Genomic DNA, 15,471 nt, shown 5'->3' on the forward strand with positions numbered 1-15,471 from the left:
CACAATTTCATGAAAACGAAAGAAATCTTGATCCTCTGACATTCATATGCAAGCACGTTCATGGAATGAACTCGCATTGTAGAACTTGAAAATTTAAAAGAAAAAAAAAGGTGCACACGTGAATTAATCACGCATGAGTCGGTGTGTGGTTGCGCACCTAAATAACTAAAATGTTCATTGGAAATATTTTAAGCAACTATCCTAGCTTTGGTCCTTCCGCCTCTATTGCCACCCTGTCATTTGTATAAGAAGTTCCTTGCCTTTATCTTAAAAATAAGAGTAACACGTATCTTAAGTATTTTTAAAAATATTTAGTAAGTAACCTTACTATTAGAGTCAGACAATGATTACACAAGTAATCATGGCCTTAAATTTTATTTTCTAGTCAAGACATAAATTGGATGTGTAGTGGTTCTCTACATGTGGACTCTCTAGGGGGCGTATACATACCCCTTAGGCCTTCTCTTTAACTAGGGAATGCTCACAATGTTAGAGCCACAGGAGGAAGAGTCTGCATAATATCATAGACATTCATAGATATTATTAAATGGAATGAACGGAATAAACTTTTTATCCATATAGTGGAAGTATTGGTAACTGTTTTGATTTTATTAAGAATTGAAAGAAAACAATAAATATGAGTAAGAACTCTGCCTGTGTAGAAACCTTTACTGGCAGAACTCCTTGAAGTATTTTAATGTAGAAATTTTCTTCCACATTCCACAATATCTTCCTTTCTATCACTCGAACACAAAGTAGAGACTTGTAGTAATCTCTTGAAAGAAAATCACGAAGGGATGGGAGAATGACAATTTCAAAAGAGCGACCGTTCATGAGGGGATTGGCGAAGGAGAGAATGAGAGTTTCATTCTCAAAGTGTGAGATCTTCCTCTCTATGAAAGGAACATAGGCCGAGATTTGAGGGAGCCTCATGATGAATGGATTGGAGAATGAAGAGATTGTGGCGGCACAATCAGCCAAAGACAACAAAAACGAACATGAAGAGACGGCGAAACTCCAATTCGATCGTTGATGAGGCTTAGATATGAAACCACAAGGAAGATTGTAACACAGTGGGGTGAGATTTGAGGAAGTTGGTCGGTGAGGATTTTATGTTTTGTTGTCCATCGGTGATTGTGCATAGTATATATTCATCCATCAAAATTTATTATAGAATAGCATTAACTAATTTATATTGCCATTTTATTTTATTCCACACTTTGAAACATTATTTATTGGAGCATAATTATTTCCATACAAAGCATCACTCAAAGAGAGGCTCCTTTTTAGTTAATCATTGGCCAACTTTTGCATATGGGTTTGGGATGGTAATTTGACATGAGTGGCGACTCCAATGGCTTGAAGAAACCTAATAACATACCAACCAGGATCATATTGCCACCATTCAATCCCCATCCTAGCTGAATACTCAAAAGCATGGTGGTTATTGTGCCAACCTTCTCCAAATAGAAGCAAACTCACCCACCTACGGAGGAAAACACAAAATGTGTATATATATTATCATGAAACAAAAACTCGTGCAATGAATTAACTTTGATCAACTGAGTATTGATATAAAGATTGACCTAAGATACATACCAATTATTTCGTGATAAATCGTTTGTTTTCCATGGTCGTTTTCCCCACATATGGCATACCGAATTCACAAAGAATGTTGCGTGTTGAATCATTACGGTTCTCACACACTGTTTAACAAAAAAAAAAAAAAAAAAAAAAAAAAAAAAGTGTGTTACATTTTTTAATAAAAACAATATCTACTTTATTTATTTAGTAAAGATTTTAAAATCATTTCTCATAGTTTGTAATTGTATATCCCGTATTTCGCTTATGAATGAGTCACAGTAGTGTTATTTAATGAAATTGAATTCGTTGTTCAAAGTTTAACAAAATTAGTATGACTTATAAATTTGTAGCTAAAAGGAATTAAGCAAATAAAGATAGAGGTATTTTTTCTTTTACCGTTCCCCAAATGAAGAAAGGAGTGCCTCCAATGCTGTAAAGTATGACCGCAACAGCAATTGGATGAAGTAAATAGGTTTTGTGAAGAAACCTGTAGAATGTTTGCTTCTCCAAATCCGTAGCATTTTCCCATTTTCGATGTTTCGGAATTATTTCATTAGCGCTTCGATCCCTCTTATGAAGAAACCATGTAAAATGACTAAACCAAAATCCTTTAATTGGACTATGTGGATCTTTTGGAGTATCGACGTATTGATGATGATATCTATGTGTGCTCACCCAAAAGATTGGATCACCCTAATATAAAAAAATTATTAAAAATATTTGAAAGATAATATATATCTTCATGTGCTTTTAACACAAATTTGTTTTTAAATCCATCATGAACGTATCTAATTTGTCACTTTTAATAACAAAAGAATAAAATGTATCAACTATCAAACCTGAAGTGCATGAACTCCGCAGTAAGCAAACAAGTATTCAAGCAATTTGGGAATTTTGAAACTCTTATGTGAAAGATTTCGATGATACGAAATAGTGATGCCAAAAAGACCTGTGATAATATATAAGATAAGACAAATCGAAATTGCACTCCAACTAATTTGGAAGGGTGCAAAAATACAGAAAAAATGTATAAAGAACATAACGAAAGGCGGTTTTATCTTTGGGAATGACATTGGCTTTACGCCTCTATTTTGTTCTTTTGATGCATCCATTAGAGCGGGATTCCTTTAGTTGAGGAGGCTTCACCACCCTTTGCATATGCATTTATAGTGCAACTTTTAGGTCACACTGTAATAATATAAAGCTCTTCCAACCAAATAAATGTATAGGTTATTTAAGTGCAATATACCAACTTCAAAATCGTCCAATATTATATTTCATTACGAAAAAAAATAGATAAATGTATACCCATATGGTAATATTATTATTATTATTATTATTATTATTATTATTATTAATAAGCATAATAATGGTATGTATTATACGTTAGTACGACTATTACTATTACCACTATTATTGACCTTAACTTTACTTGCATCAGGGTCTATTAGTGAGTTTTCGTAAAATTTGGACATTTCAACAAAAGCAGAAATATAAGTTAGACAGGGTACGCTTCGTCTCGATAAGTAGTCACATGAATTTTATGCAAGTAATACTGGTAGGAATCACTAGGATGTGCTAGCATGTGAGCATATTTTACCTTAGGTGATTAGAATATGCATGGTTAGCACTTAAATGGGAAAATCAAAATAAGAATACGATGCATGTTATGAAAAATTATAAAAAAACCCCTAATTTGGAATTAAGAGATGCATGTTGTTTTTCATGCTTTTGGCCGAGCTATGAAGGAAATATGCTGTTAGAACTCAAGTAAGACAATTTGGTTGAGTTAGTTAGGCATGAATAATTATCAAAATGCCCCTAAATCGAAATTTTGTGACTTGTCTATATGCTTTTTGTTCCGATAGAGTGGAGCTAGGGATGTGCTTGAAAACTGTGCTGCCATCGAGGGTGTCGACTTGAAACATCAGTTCTATTTGTAGTTTGTGGGTTGTCATTGAAATTCATTTGTACCCTACTCTCATTCCCCTTTGTAAATAACGTTTAGCTCGAATGTGGTTGCTTTAGTTGAGAAGGCTTCACCGTTTCTGTCACATGTTTATAGTGCAACTTTTAGGTCATAATGTAATAATTTAAGGCTCTTCTAACTAAATGTATAGGTTATTTAAGTGCAATATACCTGCTACAAAATCGTCAAATATGATTAAGTACATATCTGTATATAATAATAATAGTAATATTATTAATAATAATAATAATAATTGGAGTTTTGAGACTCGCTCTCCTTAACTGTAATGTGATGTAATACCCGAAGACTAATTGGAAGTGAATTATATAAACAATACATAAAATATTAGCTATTTACATCAATAACTTAACTTAATTGAATTCCTCATCAAAATTAAATTATGAAAATTATACTGTAACTCACATTTTCCATGAGTATTTCTAAAAACCAAAAATTAGAGGCAAAAAAAATTAATAATTTCCATTTTAAAAAGTTGTCTAGATTTAGATTGAGAAGGCAAGAATTTGGACCCAATATGAAATGGAGATTCCTAGGCATACATGTTTCATCCCAATTTGGCAATTTGGAGCCAACTAGAAAATTTATATTCTTAAGTCTCAGAGCTCGATTTCTGGTCTGAACCGACTTTGTTTTGATACATTCATACTCTTTCCTATCATTTTAGATTCTTTGGGGCAGTTTCCAACATTTATGGAGGTAAGTATGCCTATCCAATTCAAATTATTTGGAGTTAAGTTTATATTATTTTATGCAATTAGATGAGTCGTCCACTGAGTGGAATTATATTTCATGGAGCAATTTTAAGCTAGCAATAAGAGTTTAGGCCAACCAAATAAGTAGTTTTACTGTTTGTTTCGTTGGATGACTTGTATGTTGTATGAATGACGTGTGTCATGTCACTCCTACACGCATCATGTTTTATTATTGCTTGAGAGGTGTTATATTATGTTAAGGCTATTATATTAGTTATGTCAAAATACTTGCATTGTCATTTTAATTTTAGCAAGACTTTCAATTTCACTATTCTATTGGTTTTTACTTTTATTCAAAATGAATTTGCAAAGGTAAGTTCATGATATCGTTACATGTAAATATTAATAAATGATTTTTTTGCACATACTTAGCATATCATGCGTGTAGTGGTGGCTTTGTTTTAGTGGTAAAATTTGGGTCATTAGTTGGTATTAGAGCTTTTCTATATCGTTTTGTAATTGTACCCTGATCCCTTTTTCTCGTATGTAATAAATTTGAACAGCAGTGTCTTGTAAGTTGGATTTTGTTTAATCTTGGTGTTGTTTGTTTGTTTTTATTTCGATTTAAATTTTATCGATTTTCATCTTATATTTTATTTTTATTTGATTTCGTCTTCATTTTTGTAGTAACCGTTTGAGATTTAAACCCTAAAAAATTGGGTCATGACAAATTGATTTGAGAGGAGTCAAGTTTTAGGGTACGTAGACTTTTTACTAGGATAGAGAGTCATACACCTATGAGACTCAGATCAACAACACGTCTCGCCTTGACCACGTATGCAGTGTAACACTACTTAGTAGTTTATAATATGTTGTAAGACCTATAACAATTTGATGTTTGTATTGGGTTATGGGGTAGTTATGGTTACGTCTTAGAGTGTTAAATAGTGAACGTTTACTCTTTATGTCGAATGGATCTGAGTTATAAAGTTTTGATATGGTGATGAGGTCGAAAGGGGTCACGTGATAGCACACTGGCCTTAGAGAGATAGAGATGTGATGTTGTAGAGTGCATAATGTCCAATCCATAGGGATGGGCACGAGATATCTTAAGGCTCAATACGAGATGAGGTATCTATGGCCCAGCCTCCCGTTACCATAGTTCTGGATGCCAAGCAGCCTCCATGGAGACCACATAGTAGGCTTAAACAAATAACATGTCTCGGTGCAGACAACAATGTAGGCTTAGACAATATTGTTCATTCACTTATAAGTGACCACCATAGGAATTGAACACCCCTCAAGTAAACAACTACCTCAAGTGAGTTTGGGTTCGGTTGGCAAGTCGAGAGATAAAATTCACCAACCTTGAGAGAGGAGCTACGTAAGTCGTGGCGGCAAGGTTTTGGTTGGAGTCTTCGGGAGATAAGTTCAAATTTATGGACTTCCAAGAGTGTGATGTGCGCGATATACCACTTGTGAGTTACAGGGTGAAGGATATTTTTGTTGAAAGATCACACAAGAGACGACAAGTTGTTTCAAACTTGAGTGGGGAGGTCCAAGCCTAATAGTAGCATGTGATTATCTGGATTGTGTGGCAAGCATGTTCACTGAGTCAAGGATGTAGAACCATCAACGTAGACTAGTGAAACTTGCTCAAATTCTAGTTGAATTAAGTTAGAAAATGTGAATTGTTAACGAAATTAGATGGATGTTTTAATAGTTAACACCTCAACGATACTTGGGAACAATTTGAGGGACGAAATTCTAGCATACTAGAGTTTAGGGAAAACGTTTGCTAAAGTCATCAATGTACGTTGTCTTACTATCGGCTCGGTTGACAACACGTGCTCAGTGTCCCTTGCACATGTCATTTATACTAATATAATATAATATAATGATGATGTGAGCTATATGATGTGATGTTATATTATGATGATATGATGACGATGATAATATGATGATGTTATATGATATAGTGACATGATGATGATGATGATGCACGATAACATGATGATATTTCATATTAAGATGATGTGCATGTACGAAATGCCATGATGTATTATGATGAAGAGTTTTCTAAGCCACAATCCTAAATGATGGTAATGATGATGAATGTATAAAGGTCAATGCATGAATGTTGCCTAAAGTAATATGTAAATGATGTATAGGGTTGTGTCATAAGAATGATTTAACATGAAAACTATAGGGACCTCATGCATAGTGTGTGTTCATTTACATGGGGTTACTTCCTCATTTATGATTATGAGTACGAACATGTACGCTATGTTGATGATCGTCTTCATCATGTCTTACATGATATTCGAGAGTTTGCTGACCTCAGGACGTCTGGCTATGGAGAATTAACTCGACTATGATGGGCCTGCGGGGTGTTAACCGTCTAGAGACTCATGTTCACACATGTGGGTAGTGGGTAGGGAAGTACTACACATCCAATTTTGTCCAGATTGGAGGTCAACTCTATCATGGTTTTAAAGATAGGTCCTCAATCATGGGTTGCATGTGTTTGCATTCCCTGACCTCAATAGTAGTGAGTATTTCTTAAAATGCTAAGTCATGTGCTACTTCTATTTTTTTCAGGTAAAGACGAGACACACTTGTACAGCTGACGACGATATCGCAAGTAAAGACTATGATACATGTATAGAATAGTCGTATTTCAATTCTTAGACCTTAGATTAGTATAGGGCGTTTTTAATTTTAATATTTACTTTGTTTTTATATAATAATTCGTCTATGTTGCTTTAAAAACCTTTTTGAAACATGTAGATCCATGACATTGTTTCATGAAGATGTTTTAAATGTTTATTTTTACATAAGAGATGATATAATGAGACGGTAACAATTTTAGATTAGTAAAAATGGAAGGCGGTTACGTTTGAAACCTGAAGCATAATTATTTCCATGTAAAACATAACTGAAAGAGAGGTTCCTTTTAGTCAATCTTTGGCCAACTTCTGCATAAGGCTTGGGAGATGGCAATTTGACCAAAATAAGATATGAATTATTGAAAATACAAACATTAAATTTAGAAATTTAAATTAATGGAGACCGTTTTTTTAAAAAAATTTCGAGAAGGTAAAAAAAAAAAATCACTGTTTTTAAAATTTATTAAAAAAGTACCCATAGAAATTTGAATGTACGAACAAGTCTCAAAATTACCAACAAAAATGATATTAATATTGCAGTATTATTTTTTTATTCATTGAATCATTACAAGACTACAGTTTATTGATAATTATTAGATAGATGATCACATTTTTATTTCAACAATAAAAAAAATGATGGAACAAGGTATTAATTTAAATATGTTTTACATTAAAAGTTATGTAAAGTCATGTAAATAGGTAAGTTGGTAAAATAAATTAGTCATTTTGAAATGGATCATAATTTCGTAGACAAGATATTAATTATCATTTTTAAAAGTCACTCGTTCAATTTTCAATTCTTGTTGTAGTGAACTCAAAAATAAAAAAAAAAGTTACAATGATGAACAAAGAAATCATACAATAAATTGAATTGGTAAACAACAACAATGATACTTACCAGATGTTTCTTGATAAATCATTTGTTTCCATTGTTTCTTTCCCCATATATGACATACTGAATTTACCATGAATGTTCCGTGTAAAAACATTACGGTTCTCACGCACTGTCATACAAAAAGAATAATTTGTCACATTTTTTAGCTCATCTTTCTAACGATAACTACATCCTAAAAATCATATCTCATATTTATGATATGTAACTAAAGAATTGAGACCATAGAGGTAAGTTTTTTTTACCATTCCCCAAATGAAGTAAGGAAAGCCTCCAATGCCAGAGTATGAGTGCAAGAGCAATTGGATGAAGAAAATATGTTTTGTGAATAAATCTATAGAAAGTTTGGTTCTCCAAATCACATGCATTATCCAATTTTCGATGCCTTCCAAGCATTTCACTTAAGCCTCCATCCCCGTTGTAAAGAAGCCAAATAATATAGCTAGACCAAAATTCTTTTATCGGACTATGTGGGTTTTTTTGAGTATCAACAAATTGATGATGATATCTATACGTTCTCATCCAATTGATTGGATCACCTTAAAATTATGAAAAAAAAATTAAAAATGTTAAAACAAGCCTATCTTAATATGCTTTAGAAGCAATTTGTAATAGTAAAAGAAAAAGAATAAAATGTGTCAAATGTCAAACCTGAAATGCATGAACTCCACAGTAAGCAAACAAGTATTCAAGACATTTGGGAATTTTGAAACTTTTATGTGAAAGATTTCGATGATACGAAATAGTGATACCAAAAAGACCTGTAATTATAAATAAGATAAAACAGATCGAGAGTGCACCTTCGTCAATTTGAAAGGGTGCAAAAATGTAAAGAAAATGCCAAAGGAAAAATGCAAACCCCACTTTTTTGTCTATTTCGGTCCATTTTTTCTTCTCAAATGACATTGGAGGCTTCACAATACTCTTTGGTTCTTTTGAAGCATCCATTAGAGTGGGGTTGCTCTAGTTGAGGAGGCTTCACCACCACCTCTTGCATGCATATGTATTTATAGTGCAACTTTTAAGTCACAATGTAAAAATTTAAGGCTCTTCCAACTAAATGTATAGCTTATTTAAGTGCAATATACCTCCTTCAAAATCGTCAAATATCATGGATAAATACATAGCTATATATAATAACAACAATAATAATCAATTTATTATACATTTAAACTAATTATTTTCACTTTTTTTTTTTTTAAAAAACAACTATATTATAGTGTTTGGGGTGCTAAGTTGGTGGACGGCTCAAGTCGGTGTTTAAGAAGTCAAATACTGAGTTAACAAGTCTGAATTTGGGTTCTTCCATTCCATTACAAGTTCCCAAAATTAGTTAAAGTTCTCCTTTCTTACTTATAAACTCATTCCATTCCATTAGAAGTTTCCAAAATTAACTAAAGTTCTCCTTTCTTACTTATAAACTCATGGTCATTTCTAGAATTAGCTAACGTGGGACTTCTTCCTAACCATCTTTAAAATTTTGGAGAGACAGAGGAAACAAGAAACAAAGAAGGAACCGTTCTTCTTATAAATAAATCAAAATCACCGCCTGCATAAGTTGAGTTCGATCTTTGTTGAGTTAACTCAAAATTCATTAATATCGTGGATTTCGATTCTTTAGCTGGAATTGTCATTCGAGTTCTAACTTACGAGGGAATTAGTTATTAAATGGAGAGCTAACATGTTGGTGGAGCAATCTAAGGAGTTGGGTTTGAATATTTTACCCAACGCCACCCAACCTATGGCCCCTTAGTTTTAATGTTAGTGAGTTTCAAATTGGTAATATCATTTATGGCTTATAAAATAGCTAACTCATAGCGTCCATGAAGAATAATCAATCTCCATATCCATATCCGTTAACTTAGAGCCATTTTTTTGGCTGATCATCCTCATAAAAGCTTTTCAAGACGTTACTCTGTGCTGATTTGGGCTTTCAATTTCGAGAATCGGTCAAGAATAAAGTAAGAACTATAGGTATGATTTATGGGTTTAAGAATACCAATTTTATTTGGGTCTAAGAATTTTTTTTTCTAATTTAGCAGATTATTTTGAATAGATATTGTGAAGAAAGCTAGGGAAAGAAAATGCTTGGAAGATCCACGTTTAATTAAGGTCCAAAAGTAAACGCTTGTTTTGAATGTATTTATCTTTTTTCTATAGTTAACAAAATCGAATAAAATGAAATTTGGTTGGATTCTAGAGTTCTATTGAAAACGAAAATTTCATGAAAAAGAAGGAAATCTTGAATTTCTAAAAAAAAAAACTATTTTGACATTCATATGGAACCACGTTCACAGGAGAATGAACTCACATTATAGAACTTGAAAATTCAAAAGAAAAAAATATGGTGCACACGTTCAATTTTTGTTGATGTTTTTGATGCTATGCCAATTATAATTATACTGTGACTTGAATTAGGACTAATTTGTAAACTTTTTTGAGATTTGGAGCATCGGGTGAGCAGGACAGGAGTAAGGGATTGCTAATATATGCTAGACACGTACGCTATGATGTTGATCATCATCATGCCTCGCATGACATTCAAGGGTCTGCTAACTTCTGGACGTCGCTACGAACAGTTAGCACGACTATGATGGGTCTAGGGGGTGTGAATCGTTTGAGGATCCACGCTCGCACGTGTGGATCGTGTATAGGGAAGTACTATACATCCAATTTTGCTTGGACTGGAGGCTACCTTTATGATTGTTTTAACGATAGGTCCCTAGATCACGAGTTGCATGTGTTTGCATTCCCTGTTTGCATTCCCTAACCCCAACAGTGGGTCACTTACTGAATATTTCTTAAAATATTCAAGTCGTGTACTACTTCTATTTTAGGTAAATGCAAGACATCCATATACGACTGATAGCAATATTGCAAGAAGAAACTATGACATGTGCATAGGATAATAGTATCTTATTTTCTTAGACTTGGGATAGTAGAGGGCGTTTTTACTTTTAGTGTTTTAATTGTTTTATTTATTATTTCTTTACATTATTTTAAGATGTTTTCGAACATGTAAGTCTATGATAGTATTTTAAGATGAAGTTTTAAACGTTTAACTCCGCGTAAGAGTATAGATAATGATACAGTAACAACTTTAGGTTAATAGAAATCTATGGTCGTTACCTAATATAAACATCCAAGGTCATAATGTAAATTTATGCATAAAATTTTATTATAATTGTAGCAACTAACATGCATTGGCATTTCTTTTATTTCACATTATTCCACATTATTTTTAGAAGCATAATTATTTCCATGTAATACATCACTTAAAGAAAGGGTTCTCTTAGTTAATCATTGGCCAACTTTTGCATATGGGTTTGAGATGGCAATTTGACATGAGTAGCCACTCCAATGGCTTCAAGAAACCTAATAACATACCAACCGGGATCATATTGCCACCATTCAATGCCCAACCTCGCTGAATATTCAAAGGCATGGTGGTTATTGTGCCAACCTTCTCCAAATGCAAGCAAACTTATCCACCTATGGAAAATAAAACCCACAAAAGTTTTAATAAACAAGAAACATATAACTCTATTATTAATATAAACATTGATTACTTAATAAATATAAACGTCAATAATTATTTAATAGTATTGTTATATATCCATAAAAATAATCATGTTCAATTTAACATTGAGTTTAATTTTTCTTATTTTCAATTGTCCAAATTTGTACCGGTACTTGTAAATACTTTTAAATAAAATTTAAATTTAGTGGCTCTAACTTTGTTTAAAAAGTTTGATGTATTAGAGTACTAAAATTAATAATAATTATATTGCATGTTTTGGGTTAAACGTTATTTAAATTGATAAGTTGATACAATATGTTAGTAATTTTGATACGTAGTTAAAAGTTTCATATAACTTAATCAATAGGATACGAATCACCATCTTAAAAGTTGATGATTCAATCTTTCGTTCTTATTCAGTATAAATGCTCATGCAATAATTAATTTGATTATTTGAATATTGTAACAAAGATGGACACAAGATAGCACCTACCCATTGTTTCTAGATAAGTCGTTTGTTTTCCATGGTTGCTTTCCCCACATATGACATACTGAATTCACTAAGAATGTTGCATGTAAAACAATTACGATTCTCACACACTGTCAAACAAAATGAATAATATATCATATTTTATAGTCTGTATTTCTAATAATAACATTATCAAAAAAAAAAAATTCACATCATATATATATATATATATATATATCAGGTATCTTAGCTTCTAAACTATGTAATATTTAAGTTTATTGGGTTATAAACACATTTAATTACCAAAAATCAAATATAATAAGTAAAATAACCGGAAATTGAAATCATTTTGTAAAGTTATTTATCGAATTATCATAACATATAAAATCGTAACTTAAAGGAAATAAACAAATGAAGATAGAGGTGTTCTGTTTGTTACCATTCCCCAAATGAAGAAAGGAGCGCCTCCAATGCTATAAAGTATGGCTGCAAGAGTAATTGGATGAAGTAAATATGTTTTGTGAAGAAACCTATAGAATGTTTGCTTCTCCAAATCTGTAACATTTTCCCATTTTCGATGCCTTGGAATCATTTCACTAACGCTTTGATTCCTCTTCTGAAGATACCAAGTAACATGACTAAACCAAAATCCTTTAATCGGGCTATGTGGATCTGTTGGAGTATCAACATATTGATGATGATATCTATGTATGCTCACCCAATAAATTGGATCACCCTATGAAGAAACATTTTGATATAGTTTAAAACTAATCAGATAACTAATTTGAGAGTTATAATATTAGAAGAATAAAGTTTGTCAATTATTAAACCTGAAGGGCATGAAGTCCGCAGTAAGCAAGCAAGTATTCGAGCCATTTGGGAAGTTTGAAAGTCTTATGTGTAAGATTTCGGTGATATGAAATAGTGATGCCAAAGAGACCTGTGATAATATATAAAACAAAACAAATCGAAATAGCACCTAAATTGATTTGAAAGGGTGCGAAAAGACAGGAAAAATGTATAAAGAAACTAACAAAAATAAATTTTTTCTTTATCTTGGGCCATTTTCTCTTCCAAAATGACTTTGGCTTCACAATTATATTTTGTTCTCTTGACGCATCCATTGGAGTGGGATTGCTTTAGTTGAGGAGGCTTCACCACCACCCCTTGCATGCATGTGCATTTATAGTGCACCTTTTAAATCGCAATGTAATAATTTAAGGCTCTTCCAACCAAATGTATACATTATTTAAATGCAATATACCAACTACAAATTTAATATTGATCATGAAAAGATGGATAAGTGCATAGCTATATATAATAATAATAATAATAGTAATATTATTAATATCAATAATAATCATAATTTATCATACATTTAAAATTAGTCAACAATGCACACTATTCAAATGTAACCATCCTAGATTTTTACTAGTCTAAAGTCGTTATCGTTATCATAACTTATATTTTTATGCCGAATTAAACCTTTAAACTTCATTATAAAACATTGTCATGAAATTACATGTTCAAAAGAATCTTTAAAACAATATAAAGAAATACTAACTAAAAAAAAGTAAAACATTAAAAGTAAAAAACAACATATACTAACTTAAGACTAAGAAAATAAAATACAACTATTTTATGCACGTGTCATGGTCTCTACTTGCAATGTCGTCGTCAGTGGTACAAGAGTGTCTTGTCTTTGCCTCAAATAGAAGTAGCACACGGCTTGGGGTCAGAGAATACAAACACATTTAAATCATGATTAGGGATCTATGATAAAAACCACCATAGGGATGGCCTCCCGTCCGGATAAAATTGGATGTGTAGAACTTCTCTACACATGATCCACACGTGCAAGCGTGGGTCTCCAGGCGATTCGCACCTCTTGGACCAATCATAGTCAAGCTAGCTGTCCATACGATGTCCAGAGGTCAGCAGCCCTCGAGTGTCATGTGAGGCATGATGATTATTATAATCATAGTGTACACATCCGTACTCATCATCATAAATCGGGAAGTATCCCGATGTATATGAACACACAAAATGCATGAGGTGCCTATATCTTTAAATCATTTTTATGACACAAACTTATACATCGTTCACACATTACTCGAAGTAACATGAACACATTGGCCTTCATACATTCACCATCATTAACATTAACTAGGGTCGTGTCTTTGAAAACTCGTCATGATAATGCATCGTGACATTTAATACATGTACATCATCTTAATATGGAACATCATCATATTAAGTCATTTCATCATCATACATCTCACATTATCTTGTTATCATGCATCATCATCATCATGTCAACATCATGTACATCATATGACAACATCACATTATTATATAATATCATCACATCATCATTTAATATAATCATATAACGTCATCACTATAACACCCGCTCAACGATAATGCGATTCACAGGAGCTACTACTGACGTCATTAATAAATTCTGACAACCAATCATAAATTTCAAAATATTTCCATTTACACCCAATAAAACATTTAAAATCACTATCATTTAAAACTTAAACAACAATGTAAATTTTAAACAGCGAAAGCATAAATACACAAAACAGACCCAGACATAGATTCTATGTAGTCTCTAGCCTGCCGGTCTCGCCCTCGATTGGTCTGCATCATCTAAATCTCGAAAGAAGAGTTATTCATCAAAATACAGAAAAAATGTATAAAAAACATACAAAAGCCGTTTTATTTTTGGAAATGACATCGGCTTCACAACTCTATTTTGTTATGTTGATGCATCCATTAGAGTGGGATTCCTTTAATTGAGGAGGCTTCACCACCCTTTGCATATGCATTTATAGTGCAACTTTTCAGTCACAATGTAATAATATAAGGCTCTTCCAACCAAATAAATGTATAGGTTATTTAAGTGTAATATACCAACTTCAATAATAATAATAATAATAATTGCCATTCGACTTCTAGCTGGTATCTGAGGTAATTAGTTATTAAATGGAGAGCAAACATGTGGGTGGACCAATCTAAGGAGTTGGGTTTGAATATTTTACCCAACGCCACCCAACCTATGGCCCCTTAGTTTTAATGTTAGTGAGTTTCAAATTGGTAATATCATTTATGGCTTAGAAAATAGCTAACTCGTAGCGTCCATTAAGAATAATCAATCTCCATATTCATATCCGTTAACTTAGAGCCATTTTTTTGGCTGAACATCCTTCACAAAAGCTTCTCAAAACGTTACTCTGTGCTGATTTGGGCTTTCAATTGCGAGAATCGGTCAAGAATAAAGTAAGAACCATAGGTATGATTTATGGGTTTAAGAATATCAATTTTGTTTTGATCTAAATTTTTTTTATTCTAATTTAGCAGATTATTTTGAATAGATATTGCGAAGAAAGCTGGGGAAAGAAAATGCTTGGAAGATCCACTTTTAATTAGGGTACACAAAGTACAAATTCAAGAAACGCTTCTATAGTTAACAAAATTGAATAAAATTAAATTTGGTTGAATTCTAGAGTTCTATAGAAAAGGATACGAAAATTGTAAGAATTTCATGAAAAAGAAGGAAATCTTGAATTTCTAAAAAAAACGGTTTGACATTCATATGGAAGCACGTTCATAGAAGAATGAACTCACATCGTAGAACTTGAAAAGAAAA

General features: G+C 32.4%; 2 protein-coding genes and 1 pseudogene across 2 annotated transcripts; all 3 read right to left on the reverse strand.

The window, feature by feature from the left end:
* Positions 1-1,164: 1,164 nt before the first annotated feature.
* LOC111457797 (palmitoyl-monogalactosyldiacylglycerol delta-7 desaturase, chloroplastic-like) lies at positions 1,165-2,710 on the reverse strand. Its single transcript, XM_023100197.1, has 4 exons — positions 2,424-2,710; positions 1,981-2,277; positions 1,600-1,706; positions 1,165-1,486 (listed from the first exon to the last, which is right to left on the reverse strand). The coding sequence occupies exons 1-4, from the start codon at positions 2,694-2,696 to the stop codon at positions 1,291-1,293; spliced, it is 873 nt and encodes a 290-aa protein (XP_022955965.1). The 5' UTR covers positions 2,697-2,710; the 3' UTR covers positions 1,165-1,290.
* A 2,672-nt stretch (positions 2,711-5,382) lies between these two features.
* LOC111458010 lies at positions 5,383-14,605 on the reverse strand (annotated as a pseudogene).
* Positions 10,995-12,940, reverse strand: LOC111457794 (palmitoyl-monogalactosyldiacylglycerol delta-7 desaturase, chloroplastic-like). Its single transcript, XM_023100194.1, has 4 exons — positions 12,647-12,940; positions 12,256-12,552; positions 11,841-11,947; positions 10,995-11,319 (listed from the first exon to the last, which is right to left on the reverse strand). The coding sequence occupies exons 1-4, from the start codon at positions 12,938-12,940 to the stop codon at positions 11,124-11,126; spliced, it is 894 nt and encodes a 297-aa protein (XP_022955962.1). The 3' UTR covers positions 10,995-11,123.
* Positions 14,606-15,471: the final 866 nt, after the last annotated feature.

The sequence above is a fragment of the Cucurbita moschata genome, unplaced genomic scaffold, assembly GCF_002738365.1.
Source record: "Cucurbita moschata cultivar Rifu unplaced genomic scaffold, Cmos_1.0 Cmo_Scf00020, whole genome shotgun sequence".
NCBI lineage: Eukaryota > Viridiplantae > Streptophyta > Magnoliopsida > Cucurbitales > Cucurbitaceae > Cucurbita > Cucurbita moschata.